General features: G+C 42.0%; 1 protein-coding gene across 1 annotated transcript in view; it reads left to right on the plus strand.

The window, feature by feature from the left end:
• Nucleotides 1-861: 861 nt before the first annotated feature.
• KIAA1217 (KIAA1217 ortholog) overlaps nucleotides 862-13,920 on the plus strand; it is a 332,780-nt gene continuing 319,721 nt past the window's right edge. The window contains exon 1 of the mRNA XM_057383857.1: nucleotides 862-937. Within this exon, the coding sequence (XP_057239840.1) occupies nucleotides 874-937 (64 nt within the window). The 5' untranslated portion in view covers nucleotides 862-873. The remainder of the gene's footprint in view (nucleotides 938-13,920) is intronic.

The following is a 13,920-nucleotide window of genomic DNA, read 5'->3' on the forward strand; positions in this document are numbered from 1 at the left end:
GATTATGGTTAGACTTATTGCTAATACAGTACTAAATAGTGCCAATGCAGTRTGTAACATAATCAGGTCTAGAGAGTTTTACCGTAAGCAGGTTCAATTAGAAAAGTGCAGGTTTGTGTCTTTGGCCTTGCAGAATKCACRATTAGAAGGCTTCAAAGCACTTCTGTAGCTACTTTTGGATTTTATTGCTGCACATGACTGAATATTAGTGCTGTTACTTCCAAAACTGTGTATTCTCTGTCTTCAGACTGGGTGTACCTCTGCCTGGGGAAGGGGTGGGGGCGCTTCCACCTGGGAGCTGCCTGCAGCTTTAGGAGACGCGGCCCAGACTCCGGCATTTTACACCCTTTTGCAGGCTGATCCGTACCAGAGTCAATTACAGTCATCACAGCTTCCCCATCTTTGGAATGCCTTCATTATGTRGACATCCAGACAGTTCCTCCTGCAATTCCCACCTGGCATTCTAATCTTAGGAGAAAATCACATTGCCAATCAGAGACAATTGCAGGGGAGAGGGGGTGTGTTTGTGGGGAGTGGGACTCAAAGACCTGACTGTCTTTCCTTGCTGTCAGCCAGCTGCTGCAGGGCACTTCTGCTGGGTTGAAAATATTTGGTCTTGAGATCATTGCARTATTTTTCTGAAGGGAATAGCTGTTAAATTGCTCATACTTCTAGCTTTAATTGCATTTTAACAAACAATATTTTGGTTAGTCAACCTCAATGATGTGTTGTTTACAGGGTTTTCAGCTGTGGCTGTCTGTAGGAGGATGTCTGTGCCAGTTTCCAAAGGAGCTTCAGCACCTTCACTCTTGACTCATATTTTTTTTTTCCTGTTTTAGGTTCCCTGAGGTTCCCGTGCTGTGATGCCCCGGAATGCCTCATGGCAGAGCCACCCGGCCGCCCCGCTGGAGCGTGGCGCTCCCCTGTAGGGAGCTGGGTGAGTGAAACCTGATCCTCAGTGTGCAAAATGCTGCCTGTCTGCATCTTCTGTCCTCACAGACCTGGTGACAGGGGCTGATCTCACAACCCCTTCTGGTGTGTCTTGCTGCCTCCACGTGCCTTGGAGGATGGTGTGCTGGGGAGTGGCGGATGCACATGTGTCTTATTTTTGACACGCTTTGAGACCRTTCCCTCTGGAGAGGTGATTACATGTTAGATGGATAGAGAGGATATAAAAGCAGAATTAACAGGAGTTGGAGATGCTCACTAAGATATGAGTTCCACCTTCATTGTCTTTTTAAGATGTATATTTAAATACAGAAGATAAGGATTGAGGTGAGAAAGGTGGGTTAGAGGGGGTACATCTGAAATGCCCTCTKGCTCCCCTCTTTAAAAAAATTAATTTCAGGAAAACTTTTTTTTTTTTTCTGCCACAAACTCTGTTGGTTTCCTTCACGTTCAATGAGCCCCATCACATCTTCCATGTAGTGCTAAAACTTGTTAGGTAGGGCTGCCTTTCACGAGATAATTACTCTCTATGTGGYACTTCAGTTGTATCATTTCCCTCTTGCTAAACTAAGGTGTGGTGAGTGGCTGGGACCTCCTATTTGACCCTGTAAGGAAGGCATTTGGCTGTTTCCAGTGCCTGAATTGGACTTGGGCCTTTCTTTWTGATTTTATCAGTGTATAGATCACCATGTCTTGCTGAAATGCAGAAAACTCTKCTTATGATATATGGGAACAAATCTAGATATTTACATGTCAGTGTTTGTGGTTTTATGGATGGTTGTCAGCTGTTAGAACTGTGGACTTCTGGACCTAGATCSTTCTAATAGCCATGGCAACAAGTCCCATGGGTCTAAGGGGAATCTCTAGGAATGAATCCAGCTGTCCAAGAGGAAGGACAATTATTCAGTGGCATCTGATCATTTGCTTTAATTATATGTGTGGACCGGAAGGACAGATATACCTGAAGTGAAGAAATATTGTCTCAGCTTTTCTACAGCAGAGAACTGTCTTGGGCAGTCTGAAGCCTGAATATGCTAAACAGACCTGAGAAGAAATTATTCTGTTTTATATAGATAATGCAGTCTGATGCTGGGACAGTTTCTCAGACCTTTGGTTTAGGAAACTTGTAGATTGCTGATGGGCTGTGGTCTTTTGGGACTTTCATCATTAGTATCTGAATTAATGGACAGACATGCTGGTGATTTTGAAGAATAGTGTGATTCCCAGGAAATGATCTTCCAAAGATATGCTGTAAACTGAGTATTTCCTGTCTTGCCCCATCATCTTGTTTGGGAGATGACTGAGAGGAAGAAGCTTTTCTGTCTAGAGGGCCAGAAATTCAGAGCAAGTCTGAGCATGCTGTCCTGCCTTCCCCTGGGCTGGAGACTACACGGGTGAGAGATCTGTCTGCATGGTCAGGGCTAATGAATTATTTTGTTAAACTGGAGCACTTTGTGTTCTTGAAAGCACTGTCTGTGGGCTGTTGTGGTGTCTGAGGGCTGSTGCATTGGGGCAACATCTCTGGGAGGACTTGCAGTGGTGGGATTGTTTTTGCTGAGAAGAAATGTGAGTTGTTTTGTCATCCACGTTGATGTAAAGCTGCTTGTGGAATCACAGTGAGCAGAGCACCATCAGTGCATCGGGAATGATCACTTGAACTGATGGCCAGATCCTGTTCAGGCATTAAACGTGCTGAGGTCTGTGGTTGCTCTCTGTGCCMCTGGAGGGTTTGTACTCTTATTTGCCTCTTGGGTAGAGGGTGTCAGCAACCTGCTCCTCTCACCTTGAGATCTGACCAGTGGAGTTACCTTGTCATTGGGTTTTGTGACTCTGTTAGCTCAAATGTTTGAAGCTGTTTCTGTTCATCATGCTTTGCATTCATTATTGGCTGTCTTGAGACAGGCTGAGTTTAAATTGACCTTACTGCTGTGTTTGCAGTTCTGAGGGACAGATTCTGAGTCTCTGCAAGACACCTTCTTTGAATCTGAAGTACTTTTTTAAAGTAGGTTTAGCACTTGAAAATTACCTCCCCTTTGGGATTTTGCTTCCAGCCCAAGCTGGGAGATAGCAAAGCTTTGAAGTGGGGTCTGGGAAGGTGGTGTCTTAGTCTTTCCCTCTATGTCTGGTTAGTGACACTACAACCTTTTGTATCTGCTTTAAGGAAATATTTTTTCAGTTTTTTTTTTTTTTAACTATTTGCACAATTATTATTCACTTCATTAATTTTATTTGGAATAGGGTGGATGGAATTCAGTAGAAATTTGCCTTATGGATGTTTTTAATGGTGYGAGGACTTTCCAGTAGTATATTTTTTGGAGGTCAGTTGATTCACATCCAGCCATGACTGGCATTCACAGTAGGTTGATTCTTGTTTATGCAAATAACTGATTTGGACCAGTTTGGTTATACCAGATGAAAAAGGTTTGTTTTAGGCAACCTAATCTGAAAATGGGAGAGGCTGTGTGGTGGGGCAGAGCTGCAGCAYAGAGATGTTTCCCAGCCTTGGCTGAACTGGTGTGGGTTCTCAGCACTGAGATGRAGTTTTGCTCCTGCACAGTGCAGTGATTTTTAGGAGCTGAAAGGCAGCTGCTGCAGTAGCTGGGTTAGCTGGAGTTGAGCAGCTTGAGCTTCATCAGCCTGGCACTACTACAGCTCTCCCTCCCCTGCATGGCTCCTGAGCTTGCACTTGGACAACCCTAGAAAAATGAGGGAGTTAAAGGGAATCTTGCTATTCTTTATTGCTATTTATTGCTATTTTCCTGCTGCTGTGGATATTCACTACATGTATCTGGTTTGTTGCATAACAGGCTCATTACTTACCGACCAAACTTGCATGTTCAGGGGGTGTTTTGATTTTCACTTCAGCTTTACAATTTTTTTTTTTCCTGAGTGTGGTGAGAAGTTTTTGTGTGCACTGTGGTATTTTTTGCTTCAGGTTTTCCTTCTGAGTCCTTATCTTTGCATATGTATTTATGCTGGGTGTTTGTATTTTAAGTGCCAGAGTTGGAAATTGGCTTTCCTTGACAGTGTAAGGAATTTGCACCCTGCCTTCTTGTGCCTGTGTACATAAGCAAAACAGATGTGCCTGATAAACAATTTTCACTTTCTCTCAGTCATTTAAATGAGTCAGAATTATTTTTCTTTATTGATTTTGCCTTTGCAAATGTGCTGTTCTCAGGACTGTTTTCTCCCCTTGTTCATTTGTGTGTCTCTGGGTTTGTGTAGTTTCTGCATTTCTCTTCTGCTTTCTTTGGAAATCAAAGGAAACATCCTAGCTCATGGCACTTCTTTATCAGCCCTTTCCTACTTTTTACTAATTTCCTTCCTTTCTTTCTGGTATAACTGTAAACTTTGCCCATCCYGTGATGGGATAGTTGTATCACAGATGTTCTTGTGAGGTGCTTGAATTGTATTGGGGGAAACTGCATCCTGAACAAATRCCTAATTTGCTGATCTTGTAAACTCTACCTTGTTTAAAAAAATAAATTACAGAGTACATATCTGTGTGAACATATTTACTTCATCAGTCTGGATTGCTTCTCAGGCCTGGCAAGTCAAGAGGCTTGGCACTGAGAGCATTTCCCTATCTCTGCAACCTTTCATACATATGTATTTAGTAAATTTTGCAAAATTATTTTTCTGAAGATTGTGATGCAGAGAGAGGCAGATGGCCTGTAAAAATGAGTACTGCAAGGCTCTTTTTCTTCTGTGCTCCAAGATATAGTTCTTTGGAGCTCCTGGTCTTGACACACAGAAGAGAGCTGAGATGAAGAGGCCCCGTGTTCCTCCTTATTTTTTCATGCTGGAGCAGATTCATTTATCACTCACTGTAGCCTCAGTTCTGTAGCCCTCAGCACTGCCCTAGTATATTTTTGTGTAATCATAAAGACRTCTATTTTAATTGGAGACCTAAATTTATCTGCTCCTTGAGCAGATCATCCACCCTTTGCCTTGAAAGCTGTGGAAATGCTGTGTGTTCCGCTGAAATGTCAAAGAGGAGACCACCTATGGTCACAGTGATCTGAGGGGCTGGGTGTGGCATTTGCCATGGGCATGGCTTGGGMAATGTCAACAGGGTAACTGGGAAAAGATCCCTCACGGTGAGCCCTGGGCACCAGGCTTCCTCTTGGGCAATGAGACTTCCCATTTTCAAGGCAGATGCATTTGAGGGTGGAAACAGACCCCAGCTTGCAGCCTGAGAAGCAGAGTCCTCCCCCAACTGGGTGTTAATTCCCACCGCCAAGAGCTGAGGAGGTGTTATTTTCTTTCTTTCTCTTGTTGGATTCCAGAGGATTTACAAGACCTTCTGAGGAAGAGAAGAATGTTRTCTTTTCACACAGCCAGTCCTCCCCTAAGGTGTTTTACTGAGGAATTGCTAGATTTCTTCATCTTTGTTCCTCATGAGCTGCCAAGGTGTCTTGGACTCTGACCATCTGATTGCTCCTTCCAAGGAGGATGTTYACTTCCCTCACAAATAGGAAAGGGTGGGATTTGGACACTTGTGAACTTGGAGAGAGTAGGTAGTTTTGCAGTGAGAGATGTGGAAGAATGTGTGTTTTTAGCAGTGGGGAGTGTGATTAAGGAAACAAAAAGGACTGTGGTCTGAAGCTGAAGACCATTCCATTAATGTAAGACATGAGGGCTGAACACAGGGTGGGTCAGGATAGAGAGGTTTCCCTTTGCTTCTGTTAGGAAATTTTATTTGCTCAACATTCCCCAGTTAAGGATCAGCTGGAGTTTGTTATCCCTGCAGTGTTGACATTGGTATGAGTCTGTTGTGATGTACAGGGCTTTCTGTCCAATTCAGGATGGGTTCTGGTATCTGATAACATTTTGTGTCAGTTGCCTGAACCTGGGACCAACCCTTCACTTTTGCATTTTCTCCTGAGATGTTTTTGTTCCTCTCTTMTYTATGWTCATTTTCAGGGGAATAAGAAACATCCCAACCTACACTGCTAGTGCTCCTCTGCAGCGTGTTTATTGTTGGAAAGGCCTTAAATTCTCTGTCAAAACTCCCAGTTTTGTGTCAACACATCAGTTTCTCTCTGGATTTTTTGTTACCTTGCTTTTCTACTGCTAGTCTTTCACCTAACTCTGGAGCTGAAATATTCCTACAGCTATTTAATTTTCAGGAGGGTCTAGGGAAGTGCTATGAAGCTCCTGGTGTTTTTCTGATTGCTGGCCACAGCCTGGGAGAGGTCAGTAGCATCATTTATCCTCTGCTGAGCACTGGGAGTCGCCCTTCCCGTTGCTGCCATGAACTGAGCCGTTGCTGAGGTATCAAGAGATTATTTGGCCTTTGAATGTGGCAGAGGGCRGAAATGTTTTATCAGCCTTTTTCTTTAAAATGTCTGGTGAAGTGCAAGGACCAGAATGCAGGACTGTCAGTGCCACCCAGGTTCAGGGGAACGTGTGGTGGAGCAGTGTGATGCACAAGCAAATGTTGTAAAATACAGAAGGTATCAGTCAGTAACATCTGTTACTGACTTGTTTTAAAATTAACCTTTGGCATATCCCAGCATTTGGAAAAAAAAAAAAAAAAGAAAAATCAGCGCTGGAATTTTGATGATGACACATAACACAGGGAAAATGTTACAGCAGTCAGGTTTGTCAGTGGTGTTCAAATGCTTTTCTCATTTTTATTGACATCTTAATTTAAAATAAATTGCTGCTGTAATGTATAGTCCTGACTACTTTGGATGCTATATGACCTCAGGACAAATTGTCTTCAGTACTGAGATTCCTTCTGGCCTATTCTTTTTCTGTTGAAATAATSAAGATTAAAAAAGAATGCACAGAGTACGGTCATAGCTTCAGAGTAGATTTGAGTGTTGAACAGTCAYCATGGCAGTGCTGGACAATACTTGTGTAAATAAAATGTATTTCTTGGGTTTAGGGTGGGTTTTTAAAAAAGCCTTAAAAACCCCCAAGCCCACAAACCAAGTAGTTCTAGAAGGCTTGGCAGCRTCTATACAGTACTGATTTTGGTGAGAAATGAACATGGTAAGTAGGGACTTTGTCTTGAAAATAATTTTTAGCATGATGAAAAAAGTCTCAACTGTCTGTTTCTTTTCCATGTCTACACTATTTGTGTCTTTCATTTCTTTTATTAGTAAATGAGAAGGGGAAAATGGGAATAACACCAGGAAATAGATGAAGGCACAGTTAACAGTACTATGGGAACAGTAAATAAAGCATCTGCTTTTGATTTTTCTGTGAAATCAAGAGGTAACTGGAGCAAAACACTTGTTAGATACTTTTTGACTTCTCTATCTGCTGTCATGCTTCCCCTATTCCTCAGAGTTTCTATTTTTCTCTTTTTTTCCTCCTTTTCTTGAAACAGTTGCTTCATTGAAACCAAGACTGAGGCCTACAAAGGAGCCATAGTGAACGAATAATAAAGGACAGAGATTTCAAATGTTGTTGATCTGGGCTGGATTTTCCCATTTTCAGCGTTTGTGCCTGGTTTGAGATCCGGATGTGACCCTTCCCGGGGCTGGAGTGTGGCGAGGCAGTGCCTGCAGCTGTATGGGCACCACTCATTTACTGCTGAGAAGTTAACGTAAATGTGGCATGTAGTTCACCGTTTTCACAGGTGGAATGTGTCTGTGGCCCAGCCTAGGATGTAAATCAGAGGCTTGTTTAGTGTTTTGCTGGTTTATTTGTCCTTTGGCTCCCTCCCCTCCATGCCCTGTTCACACACAGATTGAGGTTTCTGTCACTGCAGAGCGGCCAACACGGGGCTCTGCCTGAAGCTCTCCCTAATCCAGGCATGCATCCCTTTTGGGGCTGTGTGCTTGCCTGGCAGGTTAAACCCAGTCCCTGGCCTTGGGACAATGAATAAAGCAGTGCAGAATCTGAGGGCAATGTTGTGATACTGATTTGGTACCRGGGCACAAACCTGACACAGCCACGGTCAGCAACAGGGCCCCCAAATCCTGTTCTTCTCAGTGCCGCACTTCCCTGCTCCTGAGGGATGTACCAGGGAGCTTGTGGCTAGTGGATGGATAATTTATGGCTTGCAAATCAAGGCTTCCCAGACTTGCCAGCATGGTGTTAGTGAGGACCCTTTTACTATATTTCACTGGTGTCCTGGAGGTTTGTTTGCTGTTCCAGGATTGTCACTGCGAAATGGTATTAAATGGGAAATAAAAACTGAGCGATTTTTTTTTTTTTTTTTTTTAAACATGAAAGATTTTAAGCAAAACCCATGTAGCTGTCTACCAACTCTTAATATTTTTATTCCTTTAACATTAAGGGCTAGAAGTCTATTGTTCTGGGGTTTTTTTGGGAGCTTTTAAAAAGTAAGTTAGTCTCTTTTGCAAACATCAGACTTGAAGMACTAAGACTTTGAAAGAGCCAGATGATATTGTGAGACTCTAGAGGGAAAAATATGATGCTTACAACACTGTAGATAGCTCCTTAAAGTACTCCCTCTGCCTCCACGGCCCTTTATTCTGGGACATGAAAGAGAAACCTGAGCCAACACAGGATTACAGAACTAGGTTACAAACCTGAAGCTAGGCTATTTGTAGTTAAAGCTTCAGAAATTTATTTTATATGCTTATTTTGGTTTAAAAATTATATGCATTCTGAAAATGGTCTCCCCCCAAGAGAGTTCTTCCTTTCAAGTAATTAATGCAAGACAGCAAGCAGCAGAGACAATGAATTGTAAAATTTCATTGCTGGTTACAAGAAGAATTTGAACCTCATCCATCTGTCATCAAAAAAAAAAAAAAAAAAAGCCATTCAAAAAGCAGATGGTCTTGTAACTAAAACAGATCTGAATGCTGGCAGACAGGGTGAGAAATGTGCATTATGAGAATAGGGGAAACACTGCATTGGGAACTGTTCATCTTGGTGGAATGCTCCAGCCCTGAATGCCTTTGCTAATGCTGCTGGGCACGATAGTGATCATCAGAGGGCAAAATCAGTAACTTCCATTCCAGCACAGCCTGTATGCTCTTTTTCTGAGAGGTGCCATTTCCTAATAGGTATTTATGAGCAACTTAGGTGCACTTTGTGTGTGTTAATAACAAGGGCTTCTGCATAGGAAAGATTTAATTCTAAGTGGAAATCGTGGATTAGCAATGCAAGAACCTCCTTCAAAATAAAGCTCTCTACTTACAGTGCTGTGTTTATGCACAAACATTTGGTCTTATGGGTGCTCTCTAGCAAGGTTCTTAAATTAACAACCCAATTAGTAAATAATGCCAGCTCTCCACCATTTAATGGTACTTTGAATGACAACAAAAAAAACCCTCAAACTTGCTAGAGGTTTATTTCTGCCTATGACTCTGCTTTCTGTTTTACCTAGGTAAAGTTGTATTTGTGTAAATTAATTTAGGATTCATTCTCTCTAGGAATCCCTGAGTTATTTAATCAGCTTCATCAGGTTCACTGGCTGYGATGGATAAGTAAACTCAGTGCTGCTTGCATGTGTGCCACAGATACCACTGATAATTGAAATTCCTGAGGGCTGTGTGTGCCTCTTGCATGAGGTTTGGAGTTCAGTAGCCCAGCACACTATTAAAAGCATTTTTGTAGTGACTGTTCACTCAAGATCACATTGAGCTTTCTCTCAGGCAGCAGAAATGCTCTCTGGGGTTATTGTAGCCTCTTCTACAGCTAGAAGTTTTTCCAGTAGTACATATTGGGAAATTCTCTTGCTTGAAAAATACAGTAGCTAGTTCAACACATCCACATTTATAATAGAAAAATCATTGACTATTTTGGGCCTAGTCTTTGGTCTCTCCTGTGTTTAAAAACAGATTTGAAATCTGACAGACAGATTTTGATAACAGCACAATTGATATTTCCTTATGTCCCCAAAAGCAGGAAGATGATCATGAGCAGCAAAGTCTCTAGCATCATGTGGAATCTTTGTGTGGGAGCCTCCTTCATGCAGTGCAGTGCTGGTTTGTGCTGCTGGCTGAAGCAGAAAGCTGGGGCTGCTCTGTGCAGTCCCTTGGGGTGAGTTTTATGCCAGAGAGGAAGCACTTGCCATGCAAATAGAAGAAAAGCCAAACAAAAATCTTTTTCATGATGGATGAATATGTTGTTTGCTTGCCATCCTCCTTCTCCACATCTCTTATGGCAGTACTTCCTTTCAGTGTTGTTCTGTCTCTTGCATGCATGCAACATGAGTTAAAAAAATTAGGCACAGCAAAGAGCTGTAAAACTGTTCCAGGAAAAAGAATACAAATGTCCAACCTGACAACTCTCGCTTCTATTAGCCAAATTATCTACATCAGAAGATGTGAAAAACCTTGAAATAGTGCTGTGTRCATAGGAAGGCTTCTTCCAGAACCCATCAGTGTTTTTATTATACCCAGGGACCTKAGAGCAATCATAGCTCCTCCAATCTTCACTCTTAAACATGTCCAACATTATACTTATGGCAACCAAAAAGTATGTGAGCTTTTAGTCTCACTAAAATATATGAATAAAAGATGTGAATATTAGTGTGTGGACTTTCCTTGTACTGGTGATACAGCTCTGTGGCTATTGTATCAATGTGCTTTAAAAATAATTCCCTATAATGCATGTCATTACAYTTCAGTGACCCACAGACTGAAATGTCCTTAGCTTGATAAGTAAAATATTAGAAGGAAGAGATCCAATTTAAAATCTAATCTTTTCCTTACAGCAGAATTTTAACTGTGCCATCAGACATCTCACCTTGGGAAAGTTTGTGAAGCTGTGGCTAGAGAGTCTTCCTCAATGCTGTACCRGAGGTACATCCTTTGGCATCAGGAACAGATTTGTGGAACAGTTTGTTTTTGTTTGTTTTGACCACTGGGGCATTGCCTGGAGCAAGAAACCCCCCTGTCCCATCCCTTGTTCTGGCAGGGTGTGTATATTCTGAGGCAGAGCAAAGGTAAGGGGGAAAGGGGAGTCCCTGTCCTGGAGCATTTGGTACTCCAGAGCATACTCAGCAAGGGTGGGGATATGTGCTCAGGATCCCCTAATGATGGGAAGGAAATGATCTTTGAGGTCCTTCCCAATCCCAGTCATTCCGTGATGTYCTGCACAGCACTTAAGTTTGGCAGCTAAAAGAACAAGACAATGCCTGTTTTTTCTCCAGCTCCTGTTGGTTACAGTCTTGCATGAGTGAAATGTCACAGGACATGCAGCCATCTRGAGCACAGTCACCTCCTCTGGCTGGAGTGAGATCCAACTGTCCAGTCTCTTCTGCCTGTGTTGTGACCAGATGCACAGACCCGAATTTCAGGGGCTTAATTTTCCYGCTGAAACCCATACCAGATCCTGCTGTGGCCTGTCCTACAGTGATATACCTGGTTTCGTGTCAAGGGGRAAGTTTAAACTTAAGGTTTTCTTTTTATTTTGCTGACATGCCAKCTTGAAGGGTTCCTGAGTTTGAGTGCACTGCTTTCTATGTGACACAGCTACCAAATAAAATCAATAAAATTGAAGAGCTCTGGGGGTAGTGCTGAGGCACAGCGTGGCATGAGTATGTTAACATATGCTAGATTTTCCTTACTGTGTTATCGTTTTGTAGTTGCTTTTGTTGAAGTAATTAGTCCTATTTAAAATTAATCTTGCTCCTCTTTGGGATGCTTGTAAATGTTGAGCTGCTGTGGTGTTTCTCATGGCAATTTCTTGGTTCTTTTTGAGTAAGCAGAAATGTTGCAGCTGTCCAGGTTAGTCATCACTGCTGCAGCACTACCCTCAGATGTGTAATGTGTGTTGGGTTTTACTGAGGACAAGATAATGAGAAAAGCTTGATTTCTGCCAGAATRGAACAGCTTCCTCCCTCTCCTTTGCCTTCTCTGCCGACAAATCCCAGCAAAGTGCTGCTGACAGTGGGAGGGCTGTAGGGTATGAGCGCTGCTGTGGGACGCAGAGATGAGCCCCAGAGAGGATGTGTAGGGCTGGCACTGCCCCCTGTCCCAGATGGGGACCCTGCTCCTTCAGTCACATCTCTGRTGTGCTGTGACAGTGCTCATGCTGAGCAGAGAAGCTACAGGATCCAGAGCCTGTGGGTGCTGTGATTTGAAAGTTTTCCTCTGGTATTCTGTCAATCCAGTGTAAACGTTGCTGAAGAAGMTGTTTGATTTCCATACAGCTCCGGGAGTGTCTTCAGATTGCATTTCAATGATGTATTTTTTTTGTGGTCAGTGGGAATGTGCTGTGTTTGTCAGAACTATTTTATTTAAGTCTGCTAATGGATTCAAGAAGAAAATGAATTTTGGAATTCTGTACATGTCTCAGAATCTTCTTTCTCAGACTGATTTATCAGTTTGAACCCMGCTGCCTGGCTGTTGTCATTCACACCCCTCAAGAGGGCATTTGTCAGACTGTAGATGCAGAAATTTCTTGAAAATATTAGTGRAAAGATGAAGTTTGGAGGGAAGATCAGGCTTTTAATCTTGAGATGGGAGTAGTAAAGGAAGGAAGAAGTAGAAATTCACAGGCATTTTTGCTGTCATAAATTTCTGTGAAGTTCTTGAAGGAAAATGAGTTCTATGTCACATTTAGACGTGATTTCTTTCTGTTCTTAAGAGGAAAAAATGGAAACCTTTCGAAAATCTCTAAAAGGTGTCATGTCTGAGGACCACAGTTCCTGAAGGACTTAATCTCTCATTTAATTTCTCAATTAGATATCAATATCAAATCTCAATATCTCAAAGATACTGTATTATAGATCTTATATCTATATATTATATTTTCTAGAGATCTTATTATGCATTGTTTATATATGCATATTTATATTTAAGATATGTCTGTGTTAAAGGATCTCTGATGCATCTTAGAGCAATTCTTAGCTACTAAGTAAATAATATGGTGAATATTTTTCAGAATGTGGTGCTACTTGGAAATTTTATATCATTAGTATGTTGCATACTAATGAAACCTAATGGAAACCTTTGTAGTAAGTATTCAGTGTGAGTTAAATTATGCAGTGAGGAGCAAGATCCTGCATTAGCAGCTACAATTCTGCAGGCTCATTCTTTTCTGAACCCCAGACTTTCATGAAAAGACAGCTGAAAAGGGAGAAAACAAACTGTGTTTGTCTTATAGCAAAGGATTAAAACTCTCCTACACTGGTCTGGGAATCAGTGGCCATGAGGGAAAGGGTGATAAATTCAGCTGACTTTAATTTGCCAGAAGTCATCCTGTCTTCTCCTTTAATATTAGCTGTTGGAGAGCTGTGATTAAGTGTTCTTTTTCCTGATAAGGGCTCGCKGAGAAGTGGCTGACAGGTAGGAGCAGCAGCCAAACTGCTGCATGTTTTAGAAGGTGTTTGCTGATGCACGGCATCTCTTGTCAGCGCTGGTGATAAGGCAAAGGCAAACAGCCACCCAGAATGTGCCTGGCAGCCCAGCGAAGGGCCRGATGAATTGTGCTGAGCACAATGTGCTAATTGCCACAAATTGGCTGCTCTTGGTTGGGAATGACAGGGTGACAGTGCATGGTGGGGTTTTTTATAGTCTAGTTGTTGCATGCTTAGCTTTATCAGTATTATTCTGAGAACAGGCGTTTAGAATTTTTTTTGTGCATTGGCAGCAAAAGGAGTTTTTGTTAACCTCAGAAATTCCATTGATTAACTACGGTATGAAATTCAACGCGATTTTATTTAAAACTAATGGAAAAGTGCAAGAAGAAGTTCTGGAATACAATATGAAGAACTTTTTGATTGTTGAAGTATTTAAAAATATTTTTGGAAATACTTATTTTTTCTTTCTAAAACCTTGTAAAGTTCAGAATTTCCTTCTCTCCAAAAAGGACCTGGCCTCCAAAAGCTGCAAATAGAGTGTCCCTTTACATCCCCTCAGAGATGGGTGGGATATCTTCTTTCTGCTCAAAAGCAGAGCCTGTTGTTTTTTAATTTTCTMGCCTCCCCCATGGACATTAAAATACTGTTAGAACAGTTCAAGCCCACAAGATGGGGRTATAAGGAATCGTATACAGGAATGGGGAGGAGCGTGAATGAGTCTGAGTGGAAGC

The sequence above is a fragment of the Malurus melanocephalus genome, unplaced genomic scaffold, assembly GCF_030028575.1.
Source record: "Malurus melanocephalus ecotype Western Australia unplaced genomic scaffold, MMel_1.1 scaffold_14, whole genome shotgun sequence".
Classification (NCBI taxonomy): domain Eukaryota; kingdom Metazoa; phylum Chordata; class Aves; order Passeriformes; family Maluridae; genus Malurus; species Malurus melanocephalus.